At 42.3% G+C, this 26,458-nt stretch overlaps 1 protein-coding gene and 1 long non-coding RNA gene across 3 annotated transcripts in view; one reads left to right on the forward strand and one right to left on the reverse strand.

Moving 5' to 3' along the window:
* The window catches only part of PLEKHM3 (pleckstrin homology domain containing M3), a 209,319-nt gene that overhangs the window by 86,645 nt on the left and 96,216 nt on the right, over positions 1-26,458 (reverse strand). Inside the window, exons 6-7 of one of the 2 annotated variants that reach the window (XM_081578175.1) lie at positions 7,574-7,637; positions 6,626-7,087 (exon numbers count right to left, since the gene is read on the reverse strand). In XM_081578175.1, coding sequence (XP_081434301.1) covers positions 7,082-7,087; positions 7,574-7,637 — 70 coding nt within the window. In that variant the 3' untranslated portion in view covers positions 6,626-7,081. Of the gene's footprint in view, positions 1-6,625; positions 7,088-7,573; positions 7,638-26,458 lie in introns of those variants that run through there. The other variant, XM_081578174.1, reaches the window with a different exon arrangement.
* The window catches only part of LOC145541510 (uncharacterized), a 78,596-nt gene that overhangs the window by 45,857 nt on the left and 6,281 nt on the right, over positions 1-26,458 (forward strand). The window contains exons 3-5 of the long non-coding RNA XR_014079075.1: positions 7,860-7,951; positions 8,474-8,631; positions 10,839-10,949. This is a non-coding gene — a long non-coding RNA (uncharacterized LOC145541510). The remainder of the gene's footprint in view (positions 1-7,859; positions 7,952-8,473; positions 8,632-10,838; positions 10,950-26,458) is intronic.

A 26,458-nucleotide genomic window follows, 5' to 3' on the forward strand; every position in this document is an offset into this window, starting at 1 on the left:
GGAAAACAAATCTCTAAAAAAGCAGCCTCATTTCCCCATTAAAAACATGCACCAACACTTGTCCATTCACTCTCACATGCTTAAGATAGACATTGTCTGCCAAACCCTTTCTGAGGAACTGCTGTGTCATTTTAAAACACCACTATGCATTCAAACCTCCTGAAAATTTGTAAGATTTTATTTGAAAAAAAAAATAGCACATTCTGTCAGATTTATATTCAAGGAGCAAAGATTGCATGTTTTTCTAACAATATCTACTTTACTGGACAGAAATTCATTTGAAATTCCAAACTTAAATGAATAACTCAAGCTGGTGTACCCACCCTATCCCCCACCTCCTGGGATTCGGAGAGTCTTTGCCCCCATCTTCTGTGCCCTGCTACTAGGACAGGAGAAGTACTTGTTCTGTCTTATGTGTTACAACACTGTCACTGATTGTTGTGTTGCTTTAGTTGCTAAGTCATGTCTTTTGCAAGCCCATGGACTGTAGCCCACCAGACTCCTTGGTCAATGGGATTTCCCAGGCAAGAATACTGGAGTGGGCTGCCACTTCCTTCTCCAGGTGATCTTCCTGACCCAGGGATTGAACCTGCATCTCCTGCACTGCAGGTGGATTCTTTACCATCTGAGCCACCTGGGAAGCCCCTGCCACTGATTAGGAATGACTGTGGGAATTTACTACATTTGCCACCCGCTAGTAAAAGCCAGTGAGCAGCTTACTTACTGGTGAGATAAAAAGACAAGTAAGCCAGAGCAAGAGAAATGTCATATGACATCCTTTATATGTGGAATCTAAAAAGAAATGATACACATGAACTTATTTACAAAACAGACTCACAGACTTAGAAAAGGAACTTACGGTTGCCGGGGAGAAGAATGGGGGGAAGGGATAGTTAGGGATGGACATGTACACACTACAATATTCAAAATGGATAACCAACAAGGTCCTACTGTATAGCACAGGGAACTCTGCTTAATGTTATATGGCAGCCTGGATGGGAGGGGAGTTTGGGGGAGAATGGATTCAGAATGTACGGCTGAGTCTCTTCACTATCCACCTGAAACTATCACAACACTGTTAATCAGCTATTGTTGTTGTTGTTGCTCAGCTGCCCAGTCACGTCTGACTCTTTGAGACCCCATGGACTGCAGCACGCCAGGCTTCTTCTGTCCTTCACCATCTCCTGAAGTTTGCCCAAATTCATGTCCATTGCATTGGTGATGCCATCCAGCCATCTCATCCTCTGATGCCCTCTTCTCTTTCTGCCCTCAATCTTTTCCAGCATAGCCAATATACTGGATTATATCCAGTTATACTCCAATACAAAATAAATGATTTAAAAAAAAAGGCAAGGATTTGGCACTGTCATAAGCTACAAATTGTGCCAATAATTGGCAACACCACTCATTGGCCAGTGGGCAGGTGATTAAAGTGCCCAGAACAACTAGAGGAAGTCTCATTTGCTGAGAAGTGTCAGTCTGTGCTATTTATTTCCCATGTTCAAGTGTACAAAAGTAGAGTGCATGCAAAGAGGCCAATGAATTCAAATACTAAGAAGAGGGGGGAATTTTTTCTTGAGTGTAATATCAGAGGCATTAAGGGAGTTTGAAATCTGCTGATTCGCTGAAGTGAATCTGTCTGCTAGAACTTTGGGAACTATTACTTATAAACATGAAAACAGCAAGAAAGAAAAAGGTTGCACATTTTTTGATACCACAATTCCTTCAGTGTCTTTAGTTAGGGTGGTAGTGTTGTGTACTGTATTTTAAGATTTTTGGATATATACTTAAATTATAAATCCCCTTTTATCGTGTTTATTCAATTTTTACCTTTCTTTTTCTCTCTGGAGAGGAATATATTTACATTTTGTTTTTTAAATAAAAGCTAATGGGAAAACTCAAATTCACTTGAGAGAAATTTGTAGAAAGGGATCTAGGCCCTTAGGAAGGATACTTATATTGACATTTGTAGTCGTGGTTCAGTTGCTAAGTTGCATCTGACTCTTGCAACCCCGTAGACTGTAGCCTGCCAGACTCCTCTGTCCATGGGATTTTCCAGGCAAGAATACTGGAGCGGGTTGCCATTTCCATTATTCAAGATTAATTCTTCAGTTACTTACTTGAGTTTCTTCCTCTGCCTTGCAAAATTTATAAACTGAAATTCACTTTTCTATAGTTATTTCACTTGATAGAAGAGACGCTTTTATTTGTTGTTCCGTTGCTAAGTCGTGTCCTACTCTTTGTGACCCCATGAACTGCAGCATGCCAGGCTTCCCTGTCCATCACCATCTTTCGGAGTTTGCTCAAACTTGTGTCCATTGATTTGATGATGTCACCCACCCATCTCATCCTCTGTCACCCCCTTCTCCTCCTGCCCTCAATCTTTCCCAGCATCCGGGTCCTTTCCAATGAGTCAGCTCTTCGCATCAGGTAGCCAAAGTATTGGAGCTTCAGCTTCAGCATCAGTCCTTCCAATGAATATTCAGGGTTGATTTCCTTTAGGATTGACTGGTTTGATCTCCTTGCTGTCCAAGGATGCTTTTACAGAGACCTTTATTTTAGGAGTGAGGATGGGAATTGAATGGAGTAAATTACTTACTCTGAAACTCCTGAAGCTGACTTGAAACAGGGTGGCATAGCACCCAGACAGAGGGGGAAATGGTACAGGACGACCTGGGGCTGGCAGCTCGGTTAGTGAGGTGGGATTTCCTGCTATGCCTGACATGCACTGTCACAAAGCAATAGTATTTTTTCCCCATTCTTGTGTTCACTTCTCTTATCTATTTGCAAGAACAGTTCAGATTCAGAAAACAGATCAGAAATTTACTCTGAAACCAAGGGAAGATGGGGCAGAGGTTTCCTTCAGTACTGATAACCTAGATGTAGACAGATCAAAAGCTAAATCCAATTTAACCCACCTCAGGCAGAAAAAGTAATTGAATTAAACTTCCTCTCAATATGATAGGTTTGGAGATCTTAAAGCCAGGCACAAAGAAGCAGGTTAGAGTGAACTTCAGAGTAAACAGATGCATGGAGCTCTGGCCACCCCCGCCTACAGGGAGTTGATAAGCTGTTGACTGCCTCTATTGCTTTACGATGGAGGCTGAAACTGATTAAGCTGCTTATGGGGCTCTGAGGCTAATGGTCTGGCCCACCAAGAATACCGCTGCCACTGATTTAGGTAAGCTGCTTGGCATTGTATGGTCTGATTATTACAAGGGGGAAAAAAAAGAAAGAAAAAAGAAAGGGTATAAGAGAGCTTTTTAAAAGAGAAGGCTTTATTATGCCAAATAGCTACACTACTTTGACACCCTAAAATGAATATGGAATTACTGATTCTTTCTCTTCATCTGGTATCAAAACTTGTTTTTGAAAGGCTTCCTCAAAAAGTAGGAGCCTGGTAGGCTACAGTCCATGGGGTCGCTAAGAGTCGGACACGAAGCGACTTCACTTTCACTTTTCCCTTTCATGCCCTGGAGAAGGAAATGGCAACCCACTCCAGTATTCTTGCCTGGAGAATCCCAGGGACGGTGGAGCCTGGTGGGCCGCCGTCTATGGGGTCGCACAGAGTCGGACACGACTGAAGCGACTTAGCAGCAGCAGCATTCTATTTCAAACCACCTTTACAAGAATACACCACTGGTGCCTTTAAACTTACTTCTCCAGTGCTAAGAGTCTGGGTCTTTAGATCACTGATCCTGATCCTAGAAATACATAGGTGTACACTGGGTCTTGTAACCAATTCCTCCCCAGTGAATGCCACTGGGCAATCACAATTAAAACTGCATCTCTTTCCACAACAGCCAGCAGATCACTGTTGTATGATTATGTGGTAAAGGGTAGTAGGACTGAAGGGGTGGAGAGAGCTGGTAGGTGCAAATAGATTTAAGCTGGATGCACAAGTGAAAATCAAAACCCTAGTGTCCTCTCAGCCCTCTCTAATAAACACTCTAAAACTATTCCTACCATTTAAAATAAGTTGCTACTTCTGGGGGAGCAAAAAAAAACAAAACCATAAAATCCTTGAGGTGAAATTACTTTTCTAGGTTTTATTTATTTTTTAAGTCTTGAAAATGAGTGCAGGATCTGAACACAGATTAAACTGACCTTCTTCCTTCAGGGCAAAACAACAAAGAAAAGAACTGAATCATAGCAGTTTGATATGTTCTGAAAGTTGTCACAATTACTACTACTATTATTATTATATAATAGACCAGGAGCTTACTGTGGCTCAGATCATGAACTCCTTATTGCCAAATTCAGACTTAAATTGAAGAAAGTAGGGAAAACCACTAGACCAGTCAGGTATGACCTTTATCAAATCCCTTATGATTTATACAGTAGAAGTGAGAAATAGATTTAAGGGACTAGATCTGATAGAGTGCCTGATGAACTATGGACAGAAGTTCGTGACATTGTACAGGAGACAGGGATCAAGACCATCCCCAAGAAAAAGAAATGCAAAAAAGCAAAATGGCTCTCTGAGGAGGCCTTACAAATAGCTGTGAAAAGAAGAGAAGTGAAAGGCAAAGGAGAAAAGGAAAGATATACCCATTGAATGCAGAGTTCCAAAGAATAGCAAGGAGAGATAAGAAAGCCTTCCTCAGTGATCAATGCAGAGAAATAGAGGAAAACAACAGAATGGGAAAGACTAGAGATCTCTTCAAGAAAATTAGAGATACCAAGGGAACATTTCATGCAAAGATGGGCTCAATAAAGGACAGAAATGGTACAGACCTAACAGAAGCAGAAAATATTAAGAAGAGGTGGCAAGAATACACAGAAGAACTGTACAAAAAAGATCTTCACAACCCAGATAATCACGATGGTGTGATCACTCACCTAGAGCCAGACATCCTGTAATGTAAAGTCAAGTAGGCCTTAGGAAGCATCACTACAAACAAAGCTAGTGGAGGTGATGGAATTCCAGTTCAGCTATTTCAAATCCTAAAAGATGATGCTGTGAAAGTGCTGCACTCAAAATGCCAGCAAATTTGGAAAACTCAGCAGTGGCCACAGGACTGGAAAAGGTCAGTTTTCATTCCAATCCCAAAGAAAGGCAGTGCCAAAGAATGCTCAAACTACCGCACAATTGCATTCATCTCACATGCTAGTAAAGTAATGTTCAAAATGCTCCAAGAAATGCTTCAACCATACATTAACTATGAACTTCCAGATGTTCAAGCTGGTTTTAGAAAAGACAGAGGAACCAGAGATCAAATTGCCAACATCTGCTGGATCATCGAAAAAGCAAGAGAGTTCCAGAAAAACATCTATTTCTGCTTTATTGACTATGCCAAAGCCTTTGACTGTGTGGATCACAATAAACTGTGGAAAATTCTGAAAGAGATGGCAATACCAGACCACCGGACCTGCCTCTTGAGAAATCTGTATGCAGGTCAGGAAGCAATAGTTAGAACTGGACATGGAACAACAGACTGGTTCCAAACAGGAAAAGGAGTACGTCAAGGCTGGATATTGTCACCCTGCTTATTTAACTTATATGCAGAGTACATGATGAGAAACGCTGGGCTGGAGGAAGCACAAACTGGAATCAAGATTGCCGGGAGAAATATCAATAACCTCAGATATGCAGATGACACTACCTTTATGGCAGAAACTAAAGAAGAACTAAAGAGCCTCTTGATGAAAGTGAAAGAGGAGAGTGAAAAAGTTGGCTTAAAGCTGAACATTCAGAAAACTAAGATCATGGCATCCGGTCCCATCACTTCATGGCAAATAGATGGGGAAACAGTGGAAACAGTGGCAGGCTTTATTTATTTATTTTTGGCTCCAAAATCACTGCAGATGGTGATTGCAGCCACAAAATTAAAAGGCGCTTACTCCTTGGAAGGAAAGTTATGACCAACCTAGACAGCATATTAAAAAGCAGAGACATTACTTTGTCCACAAAGGTCCGTCTAGTCAAGGCTATGGTTTTTCCAGTAGTCATGTACAGATGTGAGAGTTGGACTATAAAGAAAGCTGTGCACCGAAGAATTGATGCTTTTGAGCTGTGGTGCTAGAGATGACTCTCGAAAGTGTCTTGTACTACAAGGAGATCCAACCAGTCCATCCTAAAGGAAATCAGTCCTGAGTGTTCATTGGAAGGACTGATGTTGAAGCTGAAACTCCAATACTTTGGCCACGTGATGCAAAAAGCTGACTCATTGGAAAAGACCCTGATGCTGGGAAAGATTAAAGATGGGAGGAGAAGGGGGGATGACAGAGGATGAGATGGTTGGATGGTATCACCAACTCAATGGACATGAGTTTGGGTAAACTCTGGGAGTTGGTGATGGACAGGGAGTCCTGGCATGCTGCAGTCCATGGGGTTGCAAAGAGTCAGACATGAATGAGAGACTGAACTGAACTGATTATTATTATGTAATTGACTCTTGAAAGAATCCAGAAAATATGGAAAAGAAAGCGATGCTTTCATGTAGCTTCTGGAAACTTGTTAGAGAATGAGCTGTTGATTTAAATGATTAAGCAAAGCCTAACATATTCAGAACTTTGGGTTGGTTTTCTTCCTGGCTGTTAACTTGGTCAATCATTGAAAGGATATACATACACCGATAAAAGTATAAAAAGATGATTTTTACTCTTACATGCTCTGTTCTGGTTTGTTTTTTTTTTTTTTTTTTAAATAACATCATCCAACTGTTTGGCTTGAACACAAGTCAGAGTTTAATATATTCATTGTCCTTGATGTCTTTTTTCCTTGTACAATTTTTTTTACTGATTCAATTCACCTACCATAAAATTCACTCTTTTGAAGTATACAATTCACTAGCTTTTAGTACAGTTACAAAGTTGTGCAACCATTACAACTAATTCCAGAACGTTTTCATCATCCCCAAAGGAAGCCCCACACCATCAGCAGCCACTCCTCACTCCTTGGCACTGGCAACCACTCACCTTCTTTGTCCTTAAGGATTGGCCTATTTTGGACATTCTAAGAAAAGTCTACATAAAACAAGGACCATAAATATGTATTCTTTTCTGTCTGGCTTCTTTCAGCATGATGTTCTCAAGGCTCGTCCATGTTGTACCCTTCATTCCTCTTTATGTCCAAATACTATTGCTTTAAGTGGATATACAATATTTTGTTTATACATTCATTAGCTGATGAACACTCAAGTTGTTGCCACTTTTTAGCTATCATGATCATGAAAAATGATGTTTGAACACTCCCGTACAAGTTTTTATGTGGACAAATGTTTTCAGTTCTCTAGGGTATGTGCCTAGGAGTAGAATGACTGGGTCACAGGGAAACTCTACATTTAACTTTTTAAGGGACTGCCCAACTGTTTTCCTAAGTGGCTGCACCACTTGCCCTTCCTACCAGCAAGTGTACGAGAGTTCCAGTTTCTCTAAATTCTAGTCAGTATTTCTTATTGTCCTATACTATCTTTTACATTAAGTTTTCTCATTCTGAATAGAAAATAATTATCTGGGCTTGTGAATATAACTACGCCAATAATGGCAGAATTCACTACCAAGAACATAATCAACAAAAACACGTCCCCAGGGAGAAAACAGACATGAAATGGCCCCATGAAGTGCTTACCTGCTGCAGATCAGCGAGGGAATACAGGTGGATCTGTTGAAGGAGGTATTCTCTGGGGAAAATTCTGAAAACAAGGACAGAAACACAAACTGTGGTGCTGCCACAAAGCATTTTTTCTGAGAAGTTTCTAAGTTCTCATTCAAGAATCCCTTTCCACCTAATAACTCCTCCTCCCCACATCCTCTGCGAAACCTATAATAATACCTTTTTCCAGGTACTTTTTTCTTTCTAACAGATACCAAAGAGGAAGTAAAAGTGTGATCTTTGATTTCTGATGTATTCCAAGATGCTAGGAGTACAGTGCAGTGGTCCAGGCCTGAGGACCAGAGCGCCAGGTTTCTTGCGCCAGCTGTGCCCCTGAAAGGTGTGTCATCTCAGGCAAGTCCTAAAACCCATGTAGCTTCAGATTCTTCATTGTTTAATGAAGATGACTGAACTCGGTATCTTAAACATCTTTCCAGCTCTATTATTCTATGTCTAAATGAACAGATTGTGGAGTTGAGAAAATCAACTAAAGTAGCAACATGTGTGTCTTTTTCTAGAGGCTCCTGTGGCTTTCATTAATGGGGATGGTGGTGCCAGACCTCACATTAATGAACTATCCTCTCACATGTATAGGGATGAGCTTTGGAGACCAGGTATGGATAGAGATAATAGGACAAAATATTTCAAGTTGAGGCTTCCTGACAAAGTCCAATATCTTTGGATGCTGTCAGTTCATGGCATCTGGAAAAGTGACAGTGGGTGAACATGAAAAAAAAAATGAATTAGGGACAAGTATATAGATACCAAAGCATAGATGGCTAGAAAACACCACACACACACACACACACACACACACACACACATATTCATATAAAACAAAACTCACAGTGCTAGCATTTTCTGTCTTTGCCTTAGGATACAAGAAAATTGCACAGAACCACCCAAATGAAAGAAACCATCAACTCAACGAACATTTATGATGATCTACTATATGCCAAGCACTGTGCCAGGCACTGGAAGACAGTTATGAACGAGACAGACCCAGGATCAGAGCTCAAGGAGCATAAAGTCAAGTGAGGGAAAGATCATAAACTGTTAATTACAACATGGTGACTGGATGTAAGAGCTACGCATGGGGTACATATTTTTTAGATTGTTCCAGCATGGTAGGTGCCCACCTTGGCTGTCTATTAGAATTACTTGGGAGCTTTTAGAAAATAATAGGGCATAAGAATCAGTAGAACCCAGAAATCAGTCTTAAAACAAAAACTCTCCTGGTGATTAGAGCAGCCAAGGTTTAGAACCACTGGTCTAATACCTAGCTCATTGGGGAATTCATTATTCAGTCTTTCAATTAAGTGTGCATTACTGGACAAATCCTAGACATTAAATCCTTCATCCTTCCATTCATTTTTCTATCCATTCGATTCTGATTAAGCACAGATATGTGCCAGCTACCGTACTAGGCCCCTGAAGAAAGAAAGGGCATTGAACCAATGAGAAAAAGTCCCCTGGCAGGGAGGCCCCCGATAGGCATTTTGTATTAATAGTTTGGCTCTCTCCTGGGAAGAATGATAGATTCTGAAGAATTCTGCTGAAAATCCCTGTTTCATCCACAGAGTGAGAACAGACCAGTGAGTGACACAGTCCTGGTACTCTGAAGAATAGAATTCACTTCCTGAGGCTGGGATCCCTTCAACTCTAATGGTTCGGGGCTGCACATGTGACAGGAAGCAGCACACAGTCCCTGCCCAGCTGGGAAGGGTGTAGGGAAAGTGCTCAGTCCCTCCATGTGGGATGAAGCTTTCCTACCGAGAGGGCCCTGTTGTAGAAGGTAGACCACGGGCCCGGGAGGGCCCATGAGACATGACCAACTTCCATTTTCAATTCACACACATATGGTACAGAGATTGTCAAGAGACCTGTTCCTCATGGCCCCTACAGGGTTAACAATGAGAAAAGCCTGCTTTGGGTGTGGCCCTCAATAAACATCTTATTGTTGTTCTCACAACAGCCCCACCTTGGTAGGTACCACCTCCATTTTACATAAGAGGAAACTGAGGCTCAGAGGCAAAGGCTAATTTGCCCAAGGTCATAGAGTTGGGCTTCAAGGCCAGGACTTTCTGACTCCAAAGGCCTGTGCTTCCTCTACTTTCCTGGAGATAAGGATGGAAGAAGGAGAGAGGTGGGTATGAACTGACTGTCTAATGTAGCTGTATAATACATCTCTCTTCCGGGTAGGTGTTGGTTGCTGTTTAGGCCAGCAGCAATACAGACCAATTGTTATTTTTTAAAAGAAGGAAAGTGACACTGATGTGCTGGGTCATGCCCACTCCCTGAAGGCAGTGGGGAGGGTGGCAAGACTGCAGGCAGGGACAGTCCTGACCAGGTAACTGTGGCCTAGGGTAACCACAAGGCAGAAGGAAAGGGGTGAGTGCATAGACACAAGAGACCCTTTGGGAGGACTGACAACACTTGGAATGGGTGAAAAAGGAGAAAGCAACTGAAGGTGATTCTGAAATACCTAGCTGGGATGTCAGGATGGTGATGTCACTGGCCAACACAGGGCAGGCTGCTGGCGGACGGGATAAAGCATTGAGATTTATCTGTGCTGAACATCAAGTGCTTATGCAGGGGACAGCAAGTGTGGCCCTCGGGGATATGGGGTTGCGAGACATGGGAGAGCCAGGGGCACTTCTGACCTCAGCACAGAAGCTTGGGGAATGGACCTCGGAGGAAACCGAATAGGAGGAGGCTTGGTATGAACAAGGGTTGTTTTATTTCGTCTATCTTACAAAGCCTAGAAGTATCTGAAGTACACTTTGGTAGTCTGCAATTTTTCTCATGCTTGAAAAACTGCTTTGAAAAGAACCAGGATGTTCACATGTACTTGATTTCCCAATACACCCTCCTTTTGTGAAATGTTTGTGCCCTTATATCCATTACCCGGCTTCCCCTAATCTTACACAACCATGAACCATGGTTCATTGATAAAATGAAGAAATGAACAATTATGTAAACTAGACCTTATTCAGATTTCACCAACTGTTTCACTAATGTCCTTTTTCTCCTCAAGGGCCTAATCCAGAATACAAGATTACGTTTAGATATTTTTAAATATATATAAACACTTGCAAGTTGAGACTCAAACATATGTGCAGAGAAGCAAACCTAGGATGCAGTCTTTCTGTGGGGTCACTAGGGCAGCAGAATATGGTCATCTAATATAGGGACAAAGGATGTTTGAGTGTGGTTGAATGGGAGGAATTATCTTTTTCAGAGGCAACTGTTTCCTAATGAAGTCCCTTAAATAAATGAAAGCAATATGCCAGCAGAGCTGAGAAAACGAGACAGAGTGAACCGAACAAGTAGGCTGGAAAATCATTTCAAGGTGAGCTCCTGCCTTTTCTGTTGGTTTGAACACATGAAGGTCAGCTGGAGAAGATGTTAGAAGGAAGGTGACTGAAATGAACCCTAGCAGGGTAGCATATCGTTAATGTTTTGCTACTTAAAGTTCTTCTCCAAAATCCTTAAACTTCCACAACTGAGAGTATACAGGATGGAAGAATTAATTACAAATTTACAAGTGGAATCACACTGGTTTACCCTTGCTGGAGAACTACAGTTGGTCAGTGATCCAGTCAACAAACACTACTGAGTGCCTAAAATGAGCCAGGTGTTGTGCTAAGGGCTGGAGATGGATATGTTCAATGAACACAGCTGATGAGCAACAAAGAGGATTTCTACTTTCTCCACTCTAGGTGGGTCCTCATTGCCTCCAAACACTGTTCATTCTTCTCACAATAACTAACCAACTTTGGGCACAGTCATCTCTCATACTCCTTTACCATGATTTGTACAGCTAAAGGGAGCTATGGGTTGTTTCTGTGTGTAAATATATTTCACTTATTTATTTTCTCTTTCCCTCTGGAAGAAATTCTCAGCCCTGCCAGAAGCACCGTATTTGCTGTCTCTTCTTTGGCACTCTTCAGTGTCTAATACTAATAATTTACAAGAGTTCAGTCCTAATGACACAAAGAACTGGAAAATGCAATATATACAGAAAAGAAAAAGGAACTGAGCATATTGTGTTTGGAGGAGATGTTGTGTCCAAGAGATTTAGTGGTGGCCATAAAAAATACAGACTTTTAAGACAGATAATGCCAGTCAGCTTTTCTTCTCCATGAGGATGGAAATTATATCAAGAAAGCATTGAAGTCAAATATGAGAATAAATTTCCTGAGAGGGAAGACAGCGTGGCATTAAAATGTGTCTCTTTAATGTACATAAATGCTTTTTAATGTACATAAAAGAAGAAAAAGATTTATTTAGAGGGAGGGACTTGCTTTTCTGCTTAGAGGAGAGAAGGATTTCAAAGGCGGGCTCAGATAACCCCATCAGCTTGTTCCTTTTTCTCATTGCCCACGTCTTTAAGGCAGACTGAATAGACATTCTCTGAATATCTTCTTTTTAAAAATTTGTATTCAGTTTGTAAAGGTTAACTTCCATTTACAGTTACTACAGTGCTCGCTTTGGCGGCACATATACTACAATTGGAACAATACAGTTATTGCAAAATACTGGCTATATTACCCATGTTGTACAATACATTCTGGAGCTATCTTACATCTGATAGTTTGTACCTCCCATTCTCCCACCCTATATTGTGGCCCGCCTCCCGAACTGGTAACCACTAGTTCATTCTCTGTATCTGCGGGTCTGCTTCTTCTTTGTTATATTCACTAGTTTGCTGTATTTTTTAGATTCCACACATAAGTGATATCACACAGTGTTTGTCTTTCTTGGAATATTTTCTTTAGGCTGATGTCCAGAGGGGAATTGCAGGGCAAATAAGGACATGAAAGCCAAGCCCAGAAAAAGCAAGGGAACTTCCTGTTTGGGGGATGCCAAGGGCTTCCCCCCATGGCGGCTTCAGTGTACAAGGTGGCCCGGCTGATGGGAGCTCTTTAGGGAATGGATGGAATAAGTTATGGAAGGGCTGGTAGAGAAGTCACAGGCCCGAGGTGTGCTTGGGGAGCATTACAGGGCTCTGCAGGGGACACAGCCACTTCAGGGAGAGCCAGGGAAGCTGCTCACATGTGAAAGGCAAAGTTTGGCACCTCCTTGAGAGCCACGGCAGCACTGATTTTATAATTTTACTATTAATGTGCTTAATAAAGAATGAATGGTTATTGAAGGTTTTTGGTCAGAAAACAACTTGTGATCACCATATGGTGCAGGAATTTAATGCAAATGAAGTTCAGTTGTATGACCTCTGTGACTTGCACCATGGTGAAGAATCTAAAATCAGCCCACATTTTCATCGTAATAAGCAGGTGCTGAGTACACGTGGGACAGGAAATTTGGAGAAGACATAGTTTTTTTTCCCCCTAATACCTGCAAATAAGTGAGATAAACAGACAAGTAAGCAAATAACTCCAGCTCCAGCATGGAGTGCATGGGGGAGGGGCCTGCAGGACGCCTGTTCAGGAAAGGCCTCAGAACCAACACGTCCGAATCCACACGAAGGAGTGGAAGGGCAGGTATTCCAGGTAGAGGGGGCAGCGTGGGTAAGAGCAGAGAGGCCAGGACAAGCATAATTCTTGCAGGGAACAAGCTCTATATGTGTACATGTGTGTATGTGCCCATGCTGGGAACCAGGGTACTACAAGGTGTGAGCTTGAAAAGTGTGTAGCCAGACATGAGAGAGCTTAGATGCCTAGAGAACAGTCTACCCGCAAAGAGATGAGTGGCACAGGAGTGCCTCAAGCAAGAGAAAGACAGCATTAGATTTGTGCCTGTGTTGTTGTTGTTCAGTCAGTAAGTTGTGTCCGACCCCATGGACTGCAGCACGCCAGCCTTCCCTGTCCTTCACTATCTCCTGGAGTTTGCTCAGACTCATTCTTTGTGCCTATAAAAGTTCATTGGCAGCAGAAGGGGAAAGAGACTAAAGAGATGGGACGATTTGGGGGGTTAACTAGCTTACAAATGATGGAAGCCTGAACAGAATTTAGATGGTTGCCCTTGGGTTGGAGAGAAAGGGAACCTACCACAGACAGATTTCTGCAGCACCATCCACGTGCCATGAAGACTAACAGAAAATGGAAGCCAGGAAGGAGCCTGGCACTGCTGATGGTAAATGGAAATTCCATTCACTGACACAGGGAATAAGGAAGAGGAGTTGCCCATGAGGAGAAAGGGAAGCTCAGTTGTCGGGGAAGAGGTCTGGAACTGTCTGTGGAATGTCCAAGTGGAGTCATCACGTATCCAGAGAGGAGAGCTGTGTGCCTACAGGTGAAGACATGATAATAAGGAACAACCCAGGACAGCACATACTAGAGCAACAGAAAAGACTGGATGCTGGCAAAGCAGTACTATTGCAGGAACAGCTGCAGGAAGAAAGCTGCAAAGGAGCAGTCTGATAGGAGAAAAAGCAGACGAGCCAACATCCAGGAAGCCAAAGGAGGAGAGAATTTTAAGGACAGAGAGGGTCAACGGCATCAGAGGCCCAGAGAGGTCAAATAACCCGGGAAAGACACTCACAAGGCCTGAAAAGTGCCTGCTGGATCTGGCAAAATGGAATTCATTAGTGACCTCGGGAGGAAGAAGGACACCAGACAGCAGAGGGGCGAAGGACTGTGGATTATTCTTTTAAGAAACTCACTTTAAAGGAGAGAAACTGGGCCATAGCTACAGAAGGATGCAGGACTAAGAAAGGATTCTTTTCTTAGAGATGGAAGCCACTTGGGCATATTCACATGCTAATATTGAAGAAGCCAGTGCAGAATCAGAAGCTACAGATAGAAAAGTGGGAAAAATGACACAGCCTGAGCCTGGAAAGGCCTAGAGGAAATGGGACATGGACCCCACTAGGAGCCCTTCCAAATAAACATTTGCCATGTGTGAGGGTGCCTGTACATACACACACTCTTTTCTTCACTGAAATGCTTCAAGTTTCTACTAAGACTTTATGTAAAACATAATCACTAATTTCCCCAATGTTTCCTCCAGACTTCAACATACTAGGAATGGAAATCTACAAATCAAATGAAGGTTGTCTGACTTGGCAGTGCTTTGGTAAACAGCCTCTTTGCTGCAGGAGGGTGCTGCCTTTGGTCTCTGGTGAGGAAGCTGTGTTTAGGGTTTTCTGTGCAGTAAGTGGTCTCACTGTACTGCAGGCCTAGTCATCATCAGGTCAGACAGCATTTCAGCAGCAGGCTAAGCATGAGGACAGCCCTGCTCATGCCAGCGTAACTGTCCTGACACCAGAGCCAGAGGACAAACATCATAAGGAGAGTCAATTCCATGCCTCACTCACCGATTGAGGGAAAACTGCATCTCTGGCAGGTGGCACCGTCAAGTTCTCTGATACCAAAGGACAATGAAGAAACCTGCTAAAGGATCGTGAAAACCAACCAGCCCAACTACTTCTATTTTATTACCTTTAGAATTTCCTGACATACTGAGCAGGTAAATCAGGCTTCATTTACAGATTGTTCCAATGAGAAAGGTGAGAAAAGATTAAAAGGGAAAAAAGGTCATGAATGATTCAGATCTCTTATATTATATAGGTGGCACTTGGGGTTAAAAATGCAGAAATAATAGCCTATGAAATCAAAGGCAGGAGTCTATATAAAACAAGTAGGGAGTCCTCTTCTATTTTGTACCAGGACACTGAGTCAAACACATCAAGACTCATTTAACCTGACTAATTTCTGAGGACTTCAACTCAGTTTCCACTGAGCCCTGATGCTCATGAAAGAAAAGGGACTAAGTCAGGCCCTGAAGCAGGCACACCCTTTTCAGGATTTGATAGATTTAGTAATATCGCCATATCCCTAAAGCTCAGTTCTTTGAGCTGCATAACTGGCATTAAAAACCCAATGATTAAGATGAAAATATCTTAACACATGTAACAGATATGCTTTAAAGACTCATCTCACACAGGGTGAGGGGAAGGAGCAGAATGGAGAGAGCAGTATTGAAACCTATACATTACCATATATAAAATTAGATAGCCAGTGAAAATGTGCTGTATAACACAGGGAGCTCAAAACTGGTGCTCTGTGACAACCTAGAGGGGTGGGATGGGGTGGCAGGTGGGTGGGAGGTCCAAGAGGGAGGGGACATATGTATACCTATGGCTGATTCATGTTGCTATATGGCAGAAACCAACACAATAATGTAAGATAATTATCCTCCAGTTAAAAATAAATAAGTTGGAACTTCCCTGGTGGTCCAATGGCTAAGACTCCACTCTCCCAATATAAGGGCCTGGGTTTGAGCCCTAGTCAAGGAAGTAGATTCCACATGCCACAACTAAGACCCAGAGCAGCCAAATAAATAAATATTTAAAAAATAAATAGGTTAAAAAACAAACTCATCTCCCTCCCTTCTTCCACGTGTATCTCTGTCTGTCTCTCCATCACTCTCTCTCTCTCTTAAACACACACACAGATACACACAATAAAAAAGACAACACCAAGGGAAAATCTCCAATTTTGATTCTAAACCATAAGGATCTAAAGGAAGATTATGTGTAGAAGTGCATAAGGAGTAATTTAGAAAGGAAAACCACTCATTTATGAAGTTTACTGTGTTTTCCAAGAGTTGGTGCTCCAGGTGAGGTAATTTGTATGGAATGGAAAGGGTTGCAGTATTTTTCCTTTGGAGGGCACATGTACCCACACCAAAATCAGCAAAAAGCACGGTGAAATATCCCCAGGGTGATGCAATTTGGCGTTCTTGATATGAGCTACAAATGTTTCCTGAAATAGTTGCATTAGACTGGATATGGACAGGACTCTTACGTCCAGCCATGCTCCCAGCTAATGGAAGAACAATTTTAAATCAAAGGCAGATATTGTGATAGCCATCCATGTGGAAGAAACAAGCTTCAATCATTTCTCTAGATACTTCATTTTGCTAATCTCATTGGTTGAAAAAATAGCAAGATTGCATCAGATATTATATCTTGGCAGATAGGTATGGGAAGAAAGGGTCTCTTTCACATGTTCATTCAGAAACTGTGCCTAAGTTTCTTCGATCTAAAGCCTGGAATAGAAATACTTGGGAAATAATTTGGGTTGTTATTATTCTGGGGTCTGATTATAAAAGTGACAGATTATATCACATTATAGATCCTAGCTCAAATTTCTATGGTATGCCATGATTCCAAGAATATAACACTTTTTTTCTGCCATGAGTTTTATTTTTTTGTCATCTCTTAGAAAATGATCTTTGATAATCTACAGATTTCATTTAATCTCAGAATAAGATAAAATCACTTTTTAACTTGCTATGGACTTCTTGATATATAAAAAGTTCTGTGTATATTATAGTAAAATTAATATGTAACTTGCCAACTTGCCAGAGCTCCTTTCTCAAAGTTTATTAGTGTTTTAGTTTTGAATGATGGTTTTGTAGCTCCTTTTTAGAGTGCTGATACAAATATACATGATTTGCTGAATGAGATCTCTGGAGAAAAACGAGGGGAGGGGAGGGGCTCAGGAGATGAGGCACTTAGCTGACTTGAAAACCTTGGTTCTTTGAGTCATTCAAGGGAAAAGGAATTCTTGAAGGAGACTGAGAATGGCTGCTTTCAAAAACTATCAAAATAACATTTTGTGTCTTAGTAGGTTTTGGGTCTCGATAGAGTCACATAGCTAATCTGTTGAGAGGAAAGCCCCAAAGACACTTTTAACTAGCTAACTCAAAAACTAGCCACAAAGTCTAGCCAATATTAAATCTTACAGAGAACATAAAGAGCTGTGTTCGTTTACTGGGCTTAAAGAAGTGCTAACAATCTCTGGTCTTTAATGAGACTAATTTACTGATAATATTGTGGCTAAAATGGGCTCATCCTTCTAAAATTCAGTATTAACCAGATTTTGGCTAATGATCGGTTGCACGTTTGGATCTTAGATTTTGGCTAATAGACACTCCTCATTTGCAGTTCAGAGACATAGCAAGTCTATGTAGACTGTGTTTTAAGAACAAGGCTGCCAACGGAGACATTAGGTGTATTCAAGTCACAAGAGCATGCAATCTTTTCTCTCTGTAACAGATAATCCCTCTACCTAATAGGGAGATGAGGAGTTGTTGCTATAAAATGATCTCTTTCAGCTCATGCAATCTTTTGCTGGGTACACTGAATAATATCCTCACATACTTCTTCTAAGATCGAGGGTGCATCAGAATGTTCATGCATCAAAATACCATTTTCACTCAGTGATTCATGATGCTTTAGACAAATATTTACTGGCATAAAAAAGATGTTCACAATATCCTAAGCAAAATGATTGGGTTAAAAGTAGTATGTACAGTGGTGGTTGGTGGTGGTTTTAGTCGCTAAGTCATGTCCAACTCTTTACGACCCCATGGACTCTAGCCCACTAGGCTCCTCTGTCCATGGAATTTTCTAAGCAAGAATACTGGAGTGGGTAGCCATGTCCTTCCCCAAGGGATCTTCCTGACCCAGGGATTGAACCCAAGTCTCAGGCATCTCTGCATTGGCAGACAGTTTTTTTTGCCACTGGCACCACCTGGGAAGCCTTGGCTCAGTGGTAAAGAATCCACCTGCCAAGCAGGAGACTTGGTTTCAATCCCTGGGTTGGGAAGATCACCTGGAGTAGGAAATGACAATCCACTCCAGTATGCTTGTCTGGAAAATTCCATGGACAGAGGAGTCTGGCGGGCTATAGTTCATGGGATCGCAAAGAGCCAGACATGACTGGATGACTAACACACACAGTCACATACACACAGTGTGGTTCAAGGCTCTGGAGATACAGCAGGGCCTAAGACCACAAAATAGCTAAAAAGCCATGAGCTTTCATAGCTTACATCTAGTATGGAGAGCACAGGGTCTCTGGACACGGCTATACAGGCTGAGAAAAGCATGACCTCCACAGCCATATGTGTGGCAACAGAGAGGGAGACAGACAATATAAAACACTACATTACGTGGTAATAAGCAGAGACTAAAAAGATGAAGTGTGTGTGTCAGGGAGGGCGCTGGGTGCAGTTTCAAATAAAGTGGTCAAGAATGCCTCATGAACATGATGACTGCATACGGATCAAAGGGAGATAAGGAAGCCAGCTATGCAGTTACTTGGGGAAGAGGAAAACAAGCACAGAAACTCATGCGGGAGCCTGCATGCTGTGCTCAAGGACTAAACAAGGCTGGTCTGGCTGGAACAGAGTAAAGGAGGGGGCACGTATCGGAGGATGAGGGCAGAGAGAGGATGGGGAACCAGCCATATTCGTCCTCGGCTCTTACTTGGTTAAAGAGAGGTGAAGCTATCAGGTAGTCTGAGTCGGGGGTGACATCATCTAATGTACACATTAACTCTAACTGTACTCTTAAGAACAAACTGAAGGGGGAGACCAGTTACCGCGATAATCCAGCGGACAGTGACAGTGGCTCGGACCCAGGGGGTAGCAGGGGAAGTGATGGTTTTATGACAATTTCCATTTGAGTGAATATATTTTGAAGGTGACGCTGATAGGATTTGCTGATAGATTGGATTCAGAACTGAGAGAAAGGTGTTTGGCCTGAACAACTGGATGGGTGGAAGTGCCAGTAAGGCGGATGGGGGGCCCTGCAGCAGGAGCAGTTTGCAACAGGAGTGGGGGAGGGGCTACTAGCTCAGTTTTGATCATATTAAGTTTGAGATACTAGTGGACACTCAAAGGATATTTCAACCTTTGGACTTAGCTTCCTGTCTAGTGAACTCAGTAGTCAGACAGACAGCTTTCCCTGGAGGTAAGGAGAAAAGAAGTAGAAAAGGAAACTTGGTATATTAAATGACATTTCTGGGGACTGTTTCTAAGAGCTCAGCAAGCTGCTAAATTTTGCTTGAAGGAAGAGGAGGCAAGGACAGTCTGACAGGACAGACACACATACACATTCACTCATTTTTTCTTGCACTCAGCAGGCCCAGTTCAGTTCAGTCACTCAGTCGTGTCCGACTCTTTGTGACCCCATATTCGCAGCATGCCAGGCCTCCCTGTCCATCACTAACTCCCAGAGTTTACCCAAACTCATGTCCATGGAGTCGGTGATGCCATCCAGCCATCTCATCCTCTGTCATCCCCTACTCCTCCTGCCCCCAATCTTTCCCAGCATCAGGGTCTTTTCCAATGAGTCAACTCTTCCCATCAGGTGGCCAAAGTATTGGAGTTTCAGCTTCAACATCAGTCCTTCCAAGAACACCCAGGGCTGATCTCCTTTAGGATGGACTGACTGGTTGGATCTCCTTGCAGTCCAAGGGACTCTCAAGAGTTTTCTCCAACACCACAGTTCAAAAGCATCAATTCTTAGGTGCTCAGCTTTCTTCACAGTCCAACTCTCACATCCATACATGACTACTGGAAAAACCATAGCCTTGACTAGACAGACCTTTGTTGGCAAAGTAATGTCTCTGCTTTTTAATGTGCTATCTAGGTTGGTCATAACTTTCCTTCCAAAGAGTAAGCGTCTTTTAATTTCATGGCTGCAATTACCATCTGCAGTGATTTTGGAGCCCCCCCCAAAAAAGTCTGACATTGTTTCCACTGTTTCCCCATCTATTTCCCATGAAGTGATGGGACCAGATGCCATGATCTTAGTTTTCTGAATGTTGAGCCTTAAGCCAACTTTTTCACTCTCCTCTTTCACTTTCATCAAGAGGCTTTTTAGTTCTTCTTCACTTTCTGCCATAAAGGTGGTGTCATCTGCATATCTGAGGTTATTGATATTTCTCCCGGCAATCTTGATTCCAGCTTGTGCTTCTTCTAGCCCAGCGTTTCTCACAATGTACTCTGCATATAAGTTAAATAAGCAGGGTGACAATATCCAGCCTTGACGTACTCCTTTTCCTGTTTGGAACCAGTCTGTTGTTCCATGTCCAGTTCTAACTGTTGCTTCCTGACCTGCATACAGGTTTCTCAAGAGGCCATCTCTTTCAAAATTTTCCACAGTTTATTGTGATCCACACAGTCAAAGGCTATGGCATAGTCAATAAAGCAGAAATAGATGTTTCTCTGGAACTCTCTTGCTTTTTCGATGATCCAGCGGATGTTGGCAATTTGATCTCTGGTTCGTCTGCCTTTTCTAAAGCCAGCTTGAACATCTAGAAGTTCACGGTTCATGTATGGTTGAAGCCTGGCTTGGAGAATTTTGAGCATTACTTTACTAGCGTGTGAGATGAGTGCAATTGTGCGGTAGTTTGAGCATTCTTTGGCATTGCCTTTCTTTGGGATTGGAATGAAAACTGACCTTTTCCAGTTCTGTGGCCACTGCTGAGTTTTCCATATTTGCTGGCATATTGAGTGCAGCACTTTCACAGTGTCATCTTTCAGGATTTGAAATAGCTCAACTGGAATTCCATCACCTCCACTAGCTTTGTTCGTAGTGATGCTTTCTAAGGCCCACTTGACTTCATATTCCAGGATGTCTGGCTCTAGATGAGTGATCACACCATCGTGATTATCTGGGTCGTGAAGATCATTTTTGTACAGTTCTTCTGTTTATTTTTGCCACCTCTTCTTAATATCTTCTGCTTCTGTTAGGTCCATACCATTTCTGTCCTTTATTGAGCCCATCTTTGCATGAAATGTTCCCTTGGTATCTCTGATTTTCTTGAAGAGATCTCTAGTCTTTCCCATTCTGTTGTTTTTCTCTATTTCTTTGCAATGATTGCTGAGGAAGGCTTTCTTATTCTTTGGAACTTTGCATTCAAATGGGAATATCTTTCCTTTTCTCCTTTGTTTTTTGCTTCTCTTCTTTTCACAGCTATTTGTAAGGCCTCCTCAGACAGCCATTTTGCTTGTTTGCATTTCTTTTCCATGGGGATGGTCTTGATCCCTGTCTCTTGTACAATGTCATGAACCTCCGTCCATAGTTCATCAGGCACTCTGTCTATCAGATCTAGTCCCTTAAATCTATTTCTCACTTACAGTGTATAATCATAAGGGATTTGATTTAGGTCATACCTGAATGGTCCAGTGGTTTTCCCGACTTTCTTCAATTTCAGTCTGAATTTGGCAATAAGGAGTTCATGATCTGAGCCACAGTCAGCTCCCGCTCTTGTTTTTGTTAAGCCATGTCACGTGGGGCCACCCAAGACAGAGGGGTCATGGTGGAGAGTTCTGACAGAATGTGGTCCACTGGAGAAGGGAATGGCAAACCACTTCAGTATTCTTGCCTTGAGAACCCCATGAACAGTATGAAAAGGCAAAAAGATAGGATACTGAAAGAGGAACTCCCCAGTTCAGTAGGTGACCAGTATGCTACTGGAAATCAGTGGAGAAGTAACTCCAGAAAGAATGAAGGGATGGAGCCAAAGCAAAAACAATACCCAGTTGTGGATGTGACTGATGATAGAAGCAAGGTCCAATGCTATACAGAGCAATATTGCATAGGAACCTGGAATGTTAGGTCCATGAATCAAGGCAAATTGGAAGTGGTCAAACAGGAGATGGCAAGAGTGAATGTCAACCTTCTAGGCATCAGCAAACTAAGATGGGCTGCAATGGGTGAATATAACTCAGATGACCATAATATCTACACTGTGGGGAAGAATCCCTTAGAAGAAATGGAGTAGCCATCATGGTCAACAAAAGAGTCCAAAATGCAGTACTTGGATGCAATCTCAAAAATGACAGAATGATCTCTGTTCGTTTCCAAGGCAAACCATCCAGTATCATGGTAATCCAAGCCTATGCCCCGACCAGTAACGCTGAAGAAGGTGAAGTTGAACGGTGCTATGAAGACCTATAAGACCTTTTAGAACTAACACCCAAAAAAGATGTCCTTTTCATTATAGGGGACTGCAATGCAAAAGTAGGAAGTCAAGAAACACCTGGAGTAACAGGCAAATTTGGCCTTGGAGTACAGAATGAAGCAGGGCAAAGGCTAATAGAATTTTGCCAAGAGAACGCACTGGTCATAGCAAACACCCTCTTCCAACAACACAAGAGAAGACTCTACACATGGACATCACCAGATGGTCAACACCGAAATCAGATTGATTGCCTTCTTTGCAGCCAAAGGTGGAGAAGCTCTATACAGTCAGCAAAAACAAGACCGGGAGCTGACTGTGGCTCAGAACTCAGCAGGCTAGACAAAGTTAATAAAAATGTCAGTTTTTATGATAGAAATTTCTCACTGTTCAATAAAGCTGGTATTTCAGTGAGAACTAAATCTGGATATAATTTCAAATAAAATGTGAGACTGAAGACAGCAAAAGGTGACTTACAAGGTAGAAGAATCACATTTGGTATTGTCTAGAGATTCCTGGTGGCTCAGACAGTAAAGAATCTGCCTGCAATGCTAAAGACCCAGGTTCGATCCCAGGGTTGGGAAGATCCCCTGAGGAAGGGAATGGCTACCCACTCCAGTAGTCTTGCCTGGAGAATTCCATAGACAGAGGAACCTGGTGGGCTACAGCCCATGGGATCGCAAAGAGTCAGACATGACTGAGCGACTAACACTTTCTTTCACAAAGATTCCTAAGTTAAGCTGTCAAATTGTTTAGAATGGCCTAAGCCAAGAACTAAACTTAACAAACAATTAGGACTACCTGTTCCCCCAGAACCATCAAAATCATGCTCTAAGTAACTGAGGAGGCAGGCATAATATTGCCTATTGGCCTCAAGTAGTGTTGGAGAGAAACTAGTTTTAAATATTTATCACAGTAGGAACTTTGGATTCACCAGACACCCCAAACCCCAATCATCTGTTAATGATAGAGAATGGGAAATACTCAGGTATCCACCAATTGATTTCTGTAATATCTTTGGACTGGATAATTTCACTTCAGCACTCAGAAGAGAAAATATGACTTAATTCAGGATTTCTGAAAAGCTAGTCCAAACAACTGGCATTGCTCTGGCAATGTTTTTCAGCAATCCAAGGCAAAATGAGACCAAAAAAAGAACAGTAGATTGAATTTTAAATCTATTTGACTTTAAAACGCTGTTTCATTGCTGTTCACCTTTTTTTTTTTTTGCATTATTATGTTCTTTTATGAAATGATGGTGAGAAAGAGATCGTAATATTTATTTTAGACATGGATAAGATAACCCTATAGACACCTCTACATTTACAGGTCTATGCAACAGAAAGGTCTGGTAAACACAGACCTAGAGGAAAACATGCTCATTAGCGCTAAGCCAATAGTCATACCTTGCTCTCCAAGCCCAGCGCTGGCAGTGAGTATAGCAATCGCACCTTCCCACACAAGAGACATTACTGTCTGCCACCTTGCTGCTTTCTCACTCTCCTAGACAACCTCAATGAATGTCTTCAGGAGAAATAAAAGGAGTTCCTTCCTCTGAAGAGTCTAGAAACTTCTGGACATCACTGCCACCAGCAAATGCCCCTGGGAAAGCAGCAGCAATTTGAGCATCAGAAAGCCTGGTTCCAAGTGTGAACTCTGCTCCCAGCCAGCTCTGTCACCTCAGGCAAGTCACGTAGCATCTTAGAGTCACAGTTCCTTCCATTCTTTCTAAATACCATGTCTTACCTATTTGAAGGGCTGTTGTAAAGACCAGAGTATATTTATGGGAAAGTACTTTTTAACTGATAAAATAATGATTATCTCACCATCACAAATAAGTGAAATGGGGTGAGGATGAGAAACACAGGGCAGCAACATATTATGTACCAATTGTCAGTGGGTTTGGGGAGATAACAGGAGGGGCAGAGAGTATGGCAAAGTGGAGAGTCTAAGACGTAATGCTGATTGCTACATCCAGGAATGAGGGAAGCCTTGTGTATTCAGAGCTTCTGATTTCCTAAGAGAAACCAGAGAGCTTTGTTTTATGTGAGCATGAAAAGGCCGAATTATTTAAATGTTCGCTTTTGCTGTTGTTGTTCAGTCTCTAAGTCATGTCCCACTCTTTGCGACCCTATGGATTGCAGCACACCAGCCTTCGCTGTTCTTCACTATCTCCCAGAGTTTGCTCAAATTCATGTCTATTGAGTCGGTCTGACGTTTGCTACTATTTCGCAACTTTAAAACCTGGTGGGGCCATCCCTGAAAGGCCAAACAAAACATGTCTGAGGGCAAACCTGGCCCCAAGGTGACCATTTATGACTTCTGATTTATGCTTGGATCCCACCGTTCCTGTGTTCAGCGGAGCATGCAGGGCAGAGGCCCTTCCCAGCTTTTCCTGGGGTCTCTCCTGAACACGTCCTTAACGACTGCTCATCCGGATGTATCCTGACAGTGCCAAGATTTTCCACAGAGTACTTCACGCACCTCCACATGTGGATACTGTAAATAATTCTTCTCGTGAAAAGTTAACTAGACCTTGAACTGATCCAGCAGGGTCGCCATCTGGGAGTCCTCAGAGGCCGTGAATTGTCAGCACTATAAACATTTTAGACTTCGTGGAAGACACTGACTTTTTCTAAACTAATCACCCCTGCCAGTCAAGATTTGCAGTTCGGGTTCAAGAACAAGGCATTCGTTTAACAACAATAACAAAAACAGTGAGGATAAAACCCGGACGGTCATTGTAACGACAGGCCTAAAAGCCAACTGTGACTTCCCTAATAAGGCGATGACCAAAGTTGGCTCCCTGGCGGTCTAGCACTCATACGATTAATCAGTCTGTTTCCAGGTTCCTCACGACAGCAATATTAACAGTTTGCTTTATTCTGTTTATACGGCGCTGACAGGTCTTCAGCATGTTGGGCCTACTTGCTGGAGATTAATGGCAACTTTTATATGGAGGTAAAACCCAGGCAGGGAGAGAATGCCTTTTACGACTAGATAAGAACTGGATTCCCTTGCTCTATTTTGGTTCCCTTGTTGCTCATCAACTCCTCCCTCTTTTCATTTCTATCAAGGATCTATATGGTTAGTTGTGCCCAGCAGGTCCTTCTCACTGTCTAAACTCCCCCCTACCCCACTCTAGAGGTGGTACCCCAGGTGAAACAAAGGAAACCTTCAGTATCCTGCTTTTGAACAAGCTTATTGTCGCTAAAGGTACTGTTGACTGATTTTGTTTTTAAAAAGTCAGATTCCATATAAAAGTGAATGACAGGTAAGAGATGGCTTCTGGTGGCAGGCATTTTAGTATGAAGTGGGCAATGGTTCCCCTCTGTTAAATGGTTATTTTTTTTTTTTTATAATATTTATGTTTATTTATTTATTTGACTGGGCAGGGTCTTAGTTGCAGCATGTGGGATCTATTTCCCTGACCAGGGATCGAACCCTGGGCCCCCTGCATTGAGAGCATGGAGCCTTAGCCACTGGACCACCAGGGAAGTCCCTAAATGGTTATTTTTATAGACACTGAAGAAGGCAGAATGAATAAGCATGGTCCAGCTGTAAGAAGTATGGACATCCCAGAAAACCTTAGACATATTTCACTAAACAGTCATATTTTAAAATAAATCCAAAAAAGTCCTTAACTCCCCCCAAAACCACCCCCCTCCTAAAGCTATGAGTACTGCTTGCTACTGGTATACTTTCCTCTGTGCCAGGTTGGAGAGCTTGGTAACCTCAGAGATTATATAAATATACAGAAACTAAGACAACAACAAAAAAATTATAGCACCTCTTCTAGGGCTCTGTAGGAATCATCGTCTTATTCTTTGCTCTTAGGAAGTCTTAGGGAGCCTCCTGCTCCACCCATTTTTATGCAACAAATGCACAGATAAGTATGCACCGCATACCCAGAAACCGCAGGCCCTGTGCCAGACTAGCTCTCCAACCCACTTCCTCTTGCTCACCCCTCTCTGGACACAATGAGTAGCAGGAGAAGGGGCCCGATTCCAGATACAGAGTATCAGGGGTGGCTTTTTTTTTTTTTTTATACCTGGAATCATGTCTCTCTTTTTTTTTTTTTATAAATTTATTTATTTTAGTTGGGGGCTAATTACTTTACAATATTGTAATAGCT

The sequence above is a fragment of the Giraffa tippelskirchi genome, chromosome 3 (genome assembly GCF_054371585.1).
Source record: "Giraffa tippelskirchi isolate mGirTip1 chromosome 3, T2T-mGirTip1v1.2.pri, whole genome shotgun sequence".
Lineage (NCBI taxonomy): Eukaryota > Metazoa > Chordata > Mammalia > Artiodactyla > Giraffidae > Giraffa > Giraffa tippelskirchi.